Source organism: Xyrauchen texanus, chromosome 4, assembly GCF_025860055.1.
Source record: "Xyrauchen texanus isolate HMW12.3.18 chromosome 4, RBS_HiC_50CHRs, whole genome shotgun sequence".
NCBI classification, from domain to species: Eukaryota; Metazoa; Chordata; class Actinopteri; order Cypriniformes; family Catostomidae; genus Xyrauchen; species Xyrauchen texanus.
In genome coordinates this window covers 38,696,653-38,710,107 of record NC_068279.1, presented here as the reverse complement: position 1 = coordinate 38,710,107, position 13,455 = coordinate 38,696,653, and the positions used below count along the sequence as shown (strand labels likewise).

Genomic DNA, 13,455 nt, shown 5'->3' with positions numbered 1-13,455 from the left:
TTTTATACTGGTTTTAACTAACAAATATTATTTAATATGATTGAATCAATGGAAAAAAAATGTTTACGGGTCGTATCAGGTAGAAATAGCTTCTTAAGAAAGGTAAAAAGTAGAATAATTAAAAATAGTACCAACTGCACATTTTTCCTTTTTAAAGTGCAAGCACAAAATACACAAAGTATGTTGAGCATTTCAGGGTATGCACAATGGATCCATTTGATTAGAGAGGGATAGTGTGGCCAGAACTGACCTATGAACTCACTTTTTGCCAAAGTTTGTCAAATATGCTGCAGAACTAAGTTGTCTGTCCACCAGTTGCATTTGAACAATAGATAAAAGGTACTACATATGGTAATGTGCCATCCTGAGCGGGAGAGTGGCCTTCGTTGTATCTCCATGTTTAGTTAGAGGAGTCTGAGCATGATAGGGCACAATGGTGGCTTTGTGGCCCGACTGAAGCAGGGAGGCAGCCAGACAGAATTAAGATGTGGCCAACCGCCAGTGCGGCTCCATGTGCTCACAGTCCTCTGAGGGAGACCAGAAATGGAGCCGCCACCAACCAATTTCAAATGAGCCCGGCCAGTGTGCTCCTCCATAGCCGCCATTATAAACTCACTGATAACAAGAGAAATACAATGCAACACTGGCCAAATGCTTGCAACCCAATACTGCATTCACATCCCTGCTGAATGCATGGACGATAGTAAACAGCGGCAAAGAGTGTTAACCCCATTAGAAAATCAAACCAACACAAAAATAGTAACAGTCAAATTTTGTGTTTGCATGTAAATGAATGTGTGCATGGAGAGTGATGTTATGCACGCTAAGGCAACCTGTTTGCTCTTGATTCTCCACTGGTGCAATGCTACCAATTATGTAAACATCCAGTCCAATTACACTCTACAGCCATCTGTCCTTCTAATGTAAATCACAGAGAGTGAATGGGCATTCAAAATAGGACAAAACACCGGAGCAGGGGTAGGGCGCACAAGGAGGGGGCTCGGGCATTCTGGGAAGCCTCAAACAGATTAGTCACATAGAATTAATCTAGACTGGAGAACAATGCTTGTCGAGCTTCTGGCAAACCCCAGCTGTCGTTCCATAAAAGAGAAGAAAAATAAGATTTCGGGGTGTCTCTGAGACATTCGGCTGGAGAAGTGGGCCGGTACTCACAAGCAGAGACACTCTTCATCAGTGGTTGGGGTTGTAATCCTTTAGCTGATTAGAGCCATGTTATTCGAGGAGAGAAGCATACTTTTCCTTTTATTTTGCAAAGTTCAGATTCTGATTAAAAGCAAATATTTCGGTTTTTAGCAGCAATAGAGAAAAATACAACTTTTGGAACCACATCACAAGGAAATCATATTAGTGTTCTGTGCAATAAAAAATAAAAAAACAGTATCAGGCCGACCATAAATTCCTCCAGGGTATTGATATGGTTCAGACACAGCAATTTTATGTAATTGACTTCTAAGTACTCACTTGCATTCTCTTCTCCCTTCTGCAGTAGGTTCACACGTACCGCCATTTAGGCATTTTTCTGAACATTCCAGGCCTGGACAAACAGAATGAGGGTAATACAGAGGTAATACTGAATGTTGCATCATTTTTATAAAATTATTACATATTGCTAGAAGTTCATCTAAATAACACAAATAAAAACTTTATAGTAAAAAATCTTAAAATAAAAAGACTAAAATTGGGAACTAATATTATTAAAGTTTATTCAAGTTCATCATCGTTATATACTTCATATTTCAATTTTTCTGGAATTACCGACTTTTTTCGGTAATAATGGCCAGACTCCAGAAAGAAAGTGTGACTCCTAACACCTTAAAGTGATATTTGTGGACAGAGGGCACTGACAGCACACTGCTGCGAGCATTCTTCATTCTGCAGCTGTTCTGGAGAATGTACTATATTTGGTTGGTAGCATCGAGCTGTAAAAGTGTTTCTGTGAAACTTCACTCAAAAAGCGTGAGTGCAGCTTTTGCCCATTTTCACCGGACAACAAGAAAGTCATCTAAAAATACAACGACCCTTCCTGCAGAGCGATAAAAAAAAAAAAACTTCGGCGCCTTCACTTGTATCTCATCCATATATATATATATATACATCCATATATATATATATATATATATATATATATATATATATATATATATATATATATATATATATATATATATATGGATGTTATTTAGCCTATATACGAAAAATGGTCAAATGTTGCCTCAGTTACAAATTAGCTACGAGATAGCAGTTCAAGTACAAGTTTGAATAAATAATGCAAGATGTAGTTATATGTCAAAGTTGATCAGTCGAACAATATTTCTAAAGACATTTTATTTCTGCTATTTCTGACATTTCAAATTACGATGTCTGCAACAACCGAGAACAGCTCTGACGTCAGCGCGCAACAAGTGATTTAATATTGAGCAAGGTGTTTCATTTCGAATAAAAGACAGCAGTTAATTAATTTAATCATAGTGTTAGGCTAGAGACGTAACTACGAAATTCCAAAAATGAGTAAAAAGCAACTTGTAAAGAAACCTACCTTGAGTCCAAGTAATGAGTGATATCAGAAGAATTAGTTTCACGAGGAAAAGATGCATTCCTTCTTATGTATAGTCGTGGGATTCCACGCAGGCTTAATATATATCCAACATTGGGTCTGTTGAAGAAAAGGAAATTAATCACGCAATATGTTAAGAATGGATCCAAAAATGGCACTTTTCGGCTTGTGCGTCCGGTGCTGCTCGTGCAGTCTCAGTTGTGTGAATGAGATCATGCATTCAAGTGTTCATTCTCCTGCTCTCATCCTGAGGCGTGCTCCTTCCGCCACACTGCTTTACGAGCGTGTAGCCTAGCTATTCATTTACTTGACAAACTTTCTGTGATGGCAGTGGGAAAAACACGCCCTCCCTTTAAACTCGGTTGTGGGATTTCAAAACATAGACGCGGGAAAAGTCTTCTGTACTCAAAATGGATTAGCCTCAATGCTGTTGTTTTAACTATAGTTTCAGTTAAGTTTTGATAACTCACGAAACATACATTCATATGTATTAATTCTTTGACCATTTTTCTTATTCTTTCTTGTTGACAAGACTGGGAATGTTCTTTTTTAAAAAGGCTATTTGAAAAAGTTAAAGTGGCGTAGGCTACTGTAAGTTTTAAATTACTAATGTAAGTATGATTGCGTTTTGGCTCCAATTGCAGATTTTTACACTAACTCTTACTGCTATAGCAACATGTAACAACAGGTTTAAAGATACCGTTTAAATGTGCACTCAGTAGACAGATTTGTCCTTATTTAAAGGTGCATTAAGTAATTTTTTCCTCATTAAAAAAAAGCTGTACTCCATAAGAAAATGATTGCAATTTTGAAACATTTGTTGGGACACATTAAAATTAAGACTCCAGTTATATTAGTAAACTTATAAAAGCTACTTTATTCTACATGGAGAGGGTCCCCTCATGGGGGCTGCCATGTTAGAGTCACATGACCAAATACTACTTGCTTAATCTCAGTAAGTGTCCTGAAATTTTAATACTTGAACTCATTGATTAAAGTAATCATGGCTGACTGTGAATTGTGATTTTTTACATGGGCATCAGGAACTGAAAACTATTGCATTTGAATGATGTTGCATCCTGGCCACTAAGTGTCAGTGTATGTCTAAGACGACATGAACAAGAACTAAGTGCACCTTTCAAAAGATTTACTTCTTAAGAAATTAATTGTCATTTTGAAACATGTATACTCTTATTTTGAGTATTACTAAAACTCCAGTGGTTTAATCAATATCTTTTGAAGCGATTTAATTGGTTTTGGGTGAGAACAAACAAAAATTTGATTTTTTTTTGTTGTAACCCAATGTAACTATCTAGCACTTTGCCAGAACCCCTCTAATATGGGAGCCTACAAGCTTATTTTGACAATGTGATACATATTAAGGCCAAAGTATACTTGACGCATCCGCGTTGCTGATCGCTCCGCGCACAGTATGTGTGACATACATTTTGTCACCATCCAGTCCGAATGGACTGACCATGTGACGGCCAGATTTTCAATTTCAGACTCACAAACACGTCATTGTCTGTCTGCATCATCGCCGCTGGCTCTGGCCATTGACTCTACTAAAAGAGTATCACAAAGAAGCTGTAGTGGGCCTGCATCAAACACCATCATATTCGCTCGTGGTCAGAAGAGTATATCACAAAGGCAACGCAGTCGACCACACACGAGGCGATCCAGAACATGCAAAAACAAAGTATACATGGGCCTTAACTCAGGCAGCTTGCTGACGATAATGGTTTTTTGGGCAAATACATGCTATTTTCTTCAGTAGGTCCAAGTTCACCTTTAAGGCTACAGATTTTTCTCTCTTTAATTTGCATGAGTGATTCCGGTTAATGATCAAGTGCATCCAATGAAACCTAAGATCTGACAATGTTTTGGGGCTCTTTAATGTGTTCAGTCCAAATGATTTATTGGTTCTGGTTCAGTTGAAGAAAACAGAATAGTCCGTCACAGTTGTTGTGCACAGAGCGGTTTTAACCAATGGTTTTAGTATGAAGGTCAAAACATGACACATTTCATTTCATTAAAAGGTGAGAACTCTAATCAGATCATAATTGCTTCTCCAAGGACTATTGAAATCAGGCAGCTGCAATCTTTTTTACTTCTTTTTTATAAAAATGTGCAATAAAAAGACAGCACATGTGGTAATGAATCATAACACCCAAAGGTTATTCACTTTCTACAGGCACAACTGGATAGTCCCAGTGCTCCATAGCTGTGGACCATAGGGGGCGGGATGGAGGTGACAAATACAGCAGATCTAGTGACAGGGAGTCAAAAATGGGGCCCCTCCTTCGCAATTGTAATCCAATGTAGCAGAATCAAATCCAGACAATGATAAATGCAACTGGGTGTTTCTCAATTTAAAGAATGCATTCTTGTTCTTGCGTTCTTCCAAAAATCAGTCTTGACTAACTAGGCCTACCTTTCAAGAGCGAACTCAAAAGACATGAGGACATAAAACACATCTATGTAAGTTTTGAGATGTGCTGAGATTCAACAACCTCTGAACTCTTTTCTTTTTTGGAGGTGGGTGATGACGTGAAACATGTCCACAAGAACGTAAGAATGCAAAAAGAACAGACATTGAGAAACAGACAATATTTTCACTATAAGTTTCCACTTTAATTTTTATTTATGACAAAAAATGACTTAATTATTTATCAGTTTCTCACCCACATGTGTCATATCACTTCTGAAGACATGGATTTAAACACTGGAGTTTTATGGATTACTTTTATGCTGACTTTGTCTTTTTTTTGGAGCTTCAACGTTCCGGCCACCATTCACTTGCATTGAATTGACCTAAAGTACTTAAATATTCTTTTAAAAATATTTGTGTTCAGCAGAAGAAAGAAAGTCTTATCATCTGGGATGGCATGAGGTTGAAAAAATGATGAGAGATTTTTGGGTGAACTTTCTTTAACAAGAGAAGACCTGTAAATAGAATTTAACAGCTTTAAGTATGTTAAAAGAAATTAAAGAGCAGTACATATTGTTGAAGAGCTTAAGGAGCAAGTCAACTAAAAGAGACCACAATATCTGTACCCCACATCTTTTCACCCTCAATCTATATTATGTTTATGCCACAACTAACTGTAAAATCATATTGGTTTTAATGAGGTGAGGGAAGTGCGTATTGGTTGCTGTGGTGACATAGGAACCTGAATTGTTGAATATATTGTAGGTCTGAAGTTCAATTGGCCTAAACAGATATGATGTGTTTTTTATATATTTGATCTAATAATTACTTCAGATAAATTTATATTTTTGTTCTTAGTTGATACACGAGTTGGTGTTAAAATATAACCTAATAGCAATAAAACACATATGTGTGTGCTATTAAGCTATAGGCTTCACATATGTGTTTATGGTTTTCTACATAAACAAAAAAAAGTGCATTGTTTTGTCAACAGACCAAATCACCAAAAATTCTGGGTTATTATGACAGGTCATGTGCTAATTCATCTTTGTCTTGTTTAATGTTTACAAAACAGTGAAACAATATCAATCTAATCTCTGGAAATTATAGTGATAAAATGTTCTAAACTTTTACTGATGAAACGTTGAAAGAATATGCAAAATCTTCTCACATCTTTGTGTAGTAACCAAACAATGGGTGTGATACTGCATATTTTAGCACCTGCAGGCAGAGTTTTGTCTTTTAAATCCTTATAAACCTTTTTATGTGTGTGTGATTGCGTATAGGTGTCTGTCAAAAGGCTACAAGTAAGGTTAGAGTGTGTGGGAAAAGTCTTAAGATGTAGGAGGCCTATGTAGTGTGACCCGAGGGCCAGGGAAAATGAAGAGATTGTAGAGAAGGTGCTCATGATAAGGAGATAATTGGAGTTGTGTATGGACAAGCAACAACACTTCCCACACTCAAAGCTGGCAGTAGAAGCATGAGAACTGACATCCTTTTTGGCACCTGCACGTACTTGCAATGTTTGACTTTTGTTTGAATTTCAACATGTGCACTTGCCTTAATTCCAAACAGTATTAATGGGATTCTTAATGGGATAGTTCACCCAAAAATGAAAATTCTCTCATCATTTACTCACCCTCATGCCATCCCAGATGTGAACAACTTTTGGCTTCTGCAGAACACAAAGATTTTTTAGAAGATTATATCAACTCTGTTAGTCCGCACAATGCAAGTGAATAGCAGCAAGAACTTTGAATCTCCAAAAAAGAGGTGAAGTCAGCAGAAACATAATCCAAAAGTCTCTAGTGGCTTAAAGGAACAGTTCACCCAAAAATGAAAATTCTCTCATAATTTTTCTAAATTAAGATATTTAGAAGAATATTTCAGCCTTTTAGGTTCTCACAATTCAAGTGAATGGGTGCCAAAATTCTGAAACTCCAAAATCCACATTAAGGGAGCATAAAAGTACTCAATTACTTTCTCCAGTGTTTAAATCCATGCATTCAGACATGTGGGTGAGAAACAGATCAACATTTAAGTCATTTTTTGTCATAAATTCTTCTCCCTGCCCATTAGGGGATGATATGCAAGAAGGATGTGAATGAACAAAAACAAAAGGAGAATGTGAAAGTGGAAATTGAATGAGCAAGGAGAAGAATTAATAGTAAAAAAAGAAATAAATATTGAACTGTTTCTCACCCAGACCTATCAAATCGCTTCAGAATATATGGATTTAACCACCAGAGTCATCAGGAGTACCATTATGTTGCCCATATGGGGATTTTGGAGCTTCAAAATTTTGGCACCCATTTATTGCATTGTATGGACCTACAGAGCTGAAATATTCTTATAAAAATCTTTGATTGTGTTCAGCAGAAGAAAGAAAGTTATACACATCTGGGATGGCATGAGAGTGAGTAAATGATGAGAGAATTTAGATTTTTGGGTTAACTATCACTTAAGTCATTGTCATCTGAAGCGATCCAGTTGATTTTGGGTGTGAACAGACCAAAATAACCCCTTTTCACAGTGGGCTACATTTTGCCATTGCATTCTCTAGGTATGATCAAGCTTGATTACACTTCCGCATGCGCAGAGCCAGAGATTCCTTTATATATATTGAGATAATATGGCTCTACAATAGGAGAGAGCGCAACGTCAACTAGCGTGTTACGACAGTAAGTCACTGTTTGCGGATACCATATAAATGAATGGGGAGAGCCGTAAAGTGACACCTACCTGTTGCAAAATCATCCGTGACTTGTCTTATAAAATATACATTTATCGTAGTAAAGTAATGAGCTGTTTCCTCACAAAAGCTGTTTATTTAGCACACGTTGGCATCTCCTCCATAGACATCCATTAAAAAAAGATCGGCCTCTTGTCTCCTCTCCAGTGTACTGCCATAAAATGTCTAAGGGAGTGCTGCATTATTGTAATGATGTGAGGAAGAGGCAGACGGGAAGTGCGGATCTAAAAGCGGCTTTATTTGGAAAGCATGAGACAGATAAAGAAATAAACAAATGCAGGAACAAATGAAAAGTCCACGATGGGAAAAAAATAACTAAATACGGGAAACATAAAGGGGCTACACAGGTTGGGGTAAACATCCATGAAGGGCAGGGAAACCTCGAACGAACACAGAGAACCAGAGGTACAAGAGAATCGAACATGCAACGATAAACGAACGACAAGGGAAAAGGAAAACAACAGGGTTTAAATACACAGACACAATGAAGACTAAACGAGACACAGGTGAGAAGAATGATGCAATGATGAGATCAGGGAATTGTGGGAAGTGTAGTTTTTTAGACAGACAAGTGAAACACGGGGCAGACAACAAGGAAAACGTGACATGGAATGTGATCAGTGACGAGTGAAACAGAAAACACGGGGCAGACATCACAGGAACGTAACATAATCCCCCCTCAAAAGGACCGGATTCTAGACAGTCCTAAGAAACAAAAAGGTAGCAAAAATAAACAAATGTTCAAGGAGAGAGGGGCTAGAAAAGGGGAAAAACAGACAGACCAAAGGGGGCACAAGGGACACAGAGACAGAACAAGGGGGCACAAGGGAAACTTTGGCAGTCCACGGAGGCACAAGGGGTGGACAGGCAGACCAGGTAGGCCGAGAGGGCAGACTATGGGGGTGTGAGGGGGCAGGCAGGCAGTCTATGGGGGTGTGAGACGGGGTCAGGGTCAGGTGGCCTGGGGGGCATCCACTGGGTAGGGACAGGTTTAGGAGGCCAGGGAGGTGGCCTCAATCCAAGGCCCGGTTCAGGGGGCCTGGGAGGAGGAGTGGCCACTGGGGAAGTTGGCGGAGCCAAGGATGACTTCTGAGGCGGAGCAGTCGAAGACTTGGGTGGCAGCGCCATGGAAGGCGTAGGCGGTGAAGGCACGGAAGGCGGAGCTGAGGGAGCCACTGGAGGCGGAGCCGAGGGAGGCTCAGGAGGTGGAGCCGAGGGAGGTTCAGGAGGCGGAGCCGGGAGAGGCTCGGGAGACTCCGAAGGCGGAGCCGAGGGAGACTCAGGAGGCCGAACTGAGGGAGGCTCAGGAGGCAGAGCAGAGGGAGGCTCAGGAGGCAGAACTGAGGGAGGCTCAGGAGGGAGGCTCAGGAGGCAGAGCAGAGGGAGGCTCAGGAGGCGGAGCCAAGGGAGACGGAACCATGGAAAACTCTGGAGGCTCAGGGGGCAGAGCCGTGGGAGGCTCAAGAGGCAGAGCAGAGAGGAGGCTCAGGAGGCGAAGCCGAGGAAGGCTTAGGAGGCGGAGCCGAGGAAGGCTCAGGAGGTGGAGCCGAGGAAGGCTCAGGAGGTGGAGCCGAGGAAGGTGGCGCCGTAGGAGGCTCTAGAGGCAGAGGCCTGGAAGGCTCTGGAGGCGGAGCCCTAGAAGGCTCTGGAGGTGGAGCCGAAGGATGCTCGGGAGGCGGAGCCGTAGGAGGCTCGGGAGGCGGAGCCGAGGGAGACTCAGGAGGTGGAGACAAGGGAGGCGGAACCATGGAAAGACCTGGGGGCTCAGGAGGTGGAGCCATGGGAGGCTTAGGAGACGGAGCCGAGGGAGACGGCGCCGTGGGCGGCTCTGGAGGCGGAGGCCGGGAAGGCTCAGGAGGTGGAGCCGAGGGAGGTGGCGCCATAGGAGGTTTCAGAGGCGGAGACCTGGAAGGCTCTGAAGGTAGAGCTGAGGGAGGGGGCGCCGTAGGATGCTCTAGAGGTGGAGCCGTAGGAGGCTCGGGAGGCTCCGGGGCGGAGCCGTAGGAGGCTCGGGAGGCGGAGCCGTAGGAGGCTCGGGAATCTCTGGGAGAGGAGCCGTAGGAGGCTCGGGGGGTGGCTCGAGAGGCTCGAGAGGCGGAGCCCTGGAAGGCTCGAGAGACTTGAGAGGCGGAGCCCTGGGTGGCTCGAGAGGCTCGAGAGGCGGAGCCCTGGAAGATTTGGGAGGCTCGAGAGGCGGAGCCCTGGGAGGCTCGAGAGGAGGATCCCTTGGAGGCTTGAGAGGAGGAGCCCTAGAAGACTTGAGAGGCGGAGCCCTGGGAGGTTCGAGAGACTTGAGAGGCGGAGCCCTGGGAGGCTCCAGAGACTCGAGAGGAGGAGCCCTGGGAGGCTTGAGAGGAGGAGCCCTGGGAGGCTCGGGAGGCGAAGCCCTAGAAGGCTCAAGGGGCGCTGGCTCTGGGACGGTCATGGCTACTGGCGCTGGCTCTTGGAAGGTCATGGCTACTGGCGCTGGCTCTTGGACGGCCGAGACTACTGGCGCTGGCTCAGGGACGGTCAAGGCTACAGGCGCTGGCTCAGGGACGGTCGAGGCTACAGGCACTGGCTCAGGGACGGTCGCGGCTACAGGCACTGGCTCAGGGATGGTCGAGGCTACAGGCACTGGCCCACTGACATCGGGCGCTAATGGCTCTGACTGGTTGACCATGGCTGACGAGGGCTCAGGCTCGCTGACCGTGGCTGACGAGGGCTCAGGCTCGCTGACCGTGGCTGACGAGGGCTCTGGCTCGCAGACCGGGGCAGGCGCGGGCTCTGGCTCGCAGACCGGGGCAGGCGCGGGCTCTGGCTCTGGCTCGAGCCAGGGCAGGCGTGGGCCGGGAGGCGGAAGCCCGTCTTCTCTTCCTCCTCCGGGCAGACGAAGTGGACCGCGCTGGCTCGTGGAAGGTGACTGGCGTGGTGGTGAGCTCGCTGACAGGTGGGACTGGCGTGACAGGAAGCGCCATGGGTGACTGGAGAGTCACCACTGAGGGAGGAGAGGACGGGTCCTCCTCAGCGAAGCCCACGGTTAACGGCGAGCCGCAGACCCGCAAAGTCACCTCCACGAAGCTGCAGAGAGTCCACTCGTGCGTTGCCGGTGGCAACCGCTCCCTCAGTGAGGCGTTCAGGTTGCCCCTGAAGAAGACCACAAGGGAGGAGTCAGGGAAGTCAGAAACGTTCGCTAGAACGAGGAAGTCGTGGATGTGGTCTTCTACCGGTCGATCCCCTTGCTTCAGGCAGAACAGGCACTAGTTGGCTTGCTGAACCACTGGATCCATTGTTTTGGTCGTTCGTTCTATAATAATGTGAGGAAGAGGCAGACGGGAAGTGCGGATCTAAAAGCGGCTTTATTTGGCAAGCATGAGACAGATAAAGAAATAAACAAACTCAGGAACAAATGAAAAGTCCACGATGGGAAAAAAGAACTAAATACGGGAAAACATAAAGGGGCTACACAGGTTGGGGAAAACATCCATGAAGGGCAGGGAAACCTGGAACGAACACAGAGAACCAGAGGTACAAGAGATAAACGAACGACAAGGGAAAAGGAAAACAACAGGGTTTAAATACACAGACACAATGAAGACTAAACGAGACACAGGTGAGAACAATGATGCAATGATGAGATTAGGGAATTGTGGGAAGTGTAGTTTTTTTAGACAGACAAGTGAAACACGGGGCAGACAACAAGGAAAACGTGACATGGAATGTGATCAGTGACGAGTGAAACAGAAAACACGGGGCAGACATCACAGGAACGTAACATAATCCCCCCTCAAAAGGACCGGATTCTAGACGGTCCTAAGAAACAAAAAGGTAGCAAAAATAAACAAATGTTCAAGGAGAGAGGGGCTAGAAAAGGGGAAAAACAGACAGACCAAAGGGGGCACAGGGGACACAGAGACAGAGCAAGGGGGCACAAGGGAAACTTTGGCAGTCCACGGAGGCACAAGGGGTGGACAGGCAGACCAGGTAGGCCAAGAGGGCAGACAGGCAGTCCACGGAGGCGCAAGGGGCAGACAGGTAGACCAGGGAGGCCGAGGGGGTAGGCAGGCAGTCTATGGGGGTGTGAGATGGGGTCAGGGTCAGGTGGCCTGGGGGGCGTCCACTGGGTAGGGACAGGTTTAGGAGGCCAGGGAGGTGGTCTCAAGGCAAGGCCCGGTTCAGGGGGCCTGGGAGGAGGAGTGGCCACTGGGGAAGTTGGCGGAGCCAAGGAGGACTTCTGAGGCGGAGCAGTCGAAGACTTGGGTGGCGGCGCCGTGGAAGGCGTAAGCGGTGAAGGCACGGAAGGAGGAGCTGAGGGAGCCACTGGAGGCGGAGCCGAGGGAGGCTCAGGAGGTGGAGCCGAGGGAGGTTCAGGAGGCGGAGCCGGGAGAGGCTCGGGAGACTCCGGAGGCAGAGCCGTGGGAGGATCAGGGGACATATCCGAGGGAGGATCAGGGGGCGGAGCCAAGGGAGGATCAGGGGGCTGAACTGAGGGAGGCTCAAGAGGCAGAGCAGAGGGAGGCTCAGGAGGCAGAGCAGAGAGAGGCTCAGGAGGCGGAGCCAAGGGAGGCGGAACCATGGAAAACTCTGGAGGCTCAGGGGGCAGAGCCGTGGGAGGCTCAAGAGGCAGAGCAGAGGGAGGCTCAGGAGGCGAAGCAGAGGGAGGGTCAGGAGGCGAAGCCGAGGGAGGCTCAGGAGGCGGAGCCGAGGAAGGTGGCGCCGTAGGAGGCTCTAGAGGCGGAGGCCCTAGAAGGATCTGGAGGCGGAGCCGAAGGAGGCTCGGGAGGCGGAGCCGAGTGAGATTCAGGAGGTGGAGACAAGGGAGGCGGAACCATGGAAAGCCCTGGGGGCTCAGGAGGCGGAGCCGTGGGAGGCTCAGGAGACGGAGCCGAGGGAGATGGCGCCGTGGGCGGCTCTGAAGGTGGAGGCCGGGAAGGCTCAGGAGGTGGAGCCGAGGAAGGTGGCACCGTAGGAGGTTTCAGAGGCGGAGACCTGGAAGGCTCTGAAGGTAGAGCCGAGGGAGGGAGCGCCGTAGGATGCTCTAGAGGCGGAGCCGTAGGAGGCTCGGGAGGCTCCGGGGGCGTAGGCGTAGGAGGCTCGGGAGTCTCTGGGAGAGGAGCCGTAGGAGGCTCGGGGGGTGGCTTGAGAGGCTCGAGAGGCGGAGCCCTGGGAGGCTCGAGAGACTTGAGAGGCGGAGCCCTGGAAGGCTCGAGAGGCGGAGCACTGGAAGGCTCGAGAGACTTGAGAGGCGGAGCCCTAGAAGGCTCGAGAGGCGGAGCCCTGGAAGGCTCGAGAGACTTGAGAGGGGGAGCCCTAGAAGGCTCAAGAGACTTGAGAGGCAGAGCCCTAGGAGGCTCGGGAGGCAGAGCCCTGGAAGACTCGAGAGAATTGAGGCGGAGCCCTGGGAGGCTTGAGAGGAGGAGCCGTGGAAGGCTCGGGAGGCTCCGGGGGCGGAGCCGTAGAAGGCTCGAGGGGCGGAGCCCTGGGTGGCTCGAGAGACTTGAAAGGTGGAGCCCTGGGTGGCTCGAGAGACTTGAAAGGTGGAGCCCTGGGTGGCTCGAGAGGCTCGAGAGGCGGAGCCCTGGAAGATTTGGGAGGCTCGAGAGGCGGAGCCCTGGGAGGCTCGAGAGGCGGAGCCCTGGGAGGCTCGAGAGACTTGAGGCGGAGCCTTGGGAGGCTCGAGAGGAGGAGCCCTGGGAGGCTCGAGAGGCGGAGCCCTGG

General features: G+C 46.9%; 1 protein-coding gene across 1 annotated transcript in view; it reads right to left on the bottom strand.

Annotated features, from left to right (window-relative positions):
• The window catches only part of notch1b (notch receptor 1b), an 85,839-nt gene extending 83,035 nt beyond the window's left edge, over positions 1-2,804 (bottom strand). Inside the window, exons 1-2 of the mRNA XM_052116526.1 lie at positions 2,558-2,804; positions 1,483-1,555 (exon numbers count right to left, since the gene is read on the bottom strand). Of these exons, the coding sequence (XP_051972486.1) occupies positions 1,483-1,555; positions 2,558-2,615 (131 nt within the window). The 5' untranslated portion in view covers positions 2,616-2,804. The remainder of the gene's footprint in view (positions 1-1,482; positions 1,556-2,557) is intronic.
• Between the last annotated feature and the right edge of the window lie 10,651 nt (positions 2,805-13,455).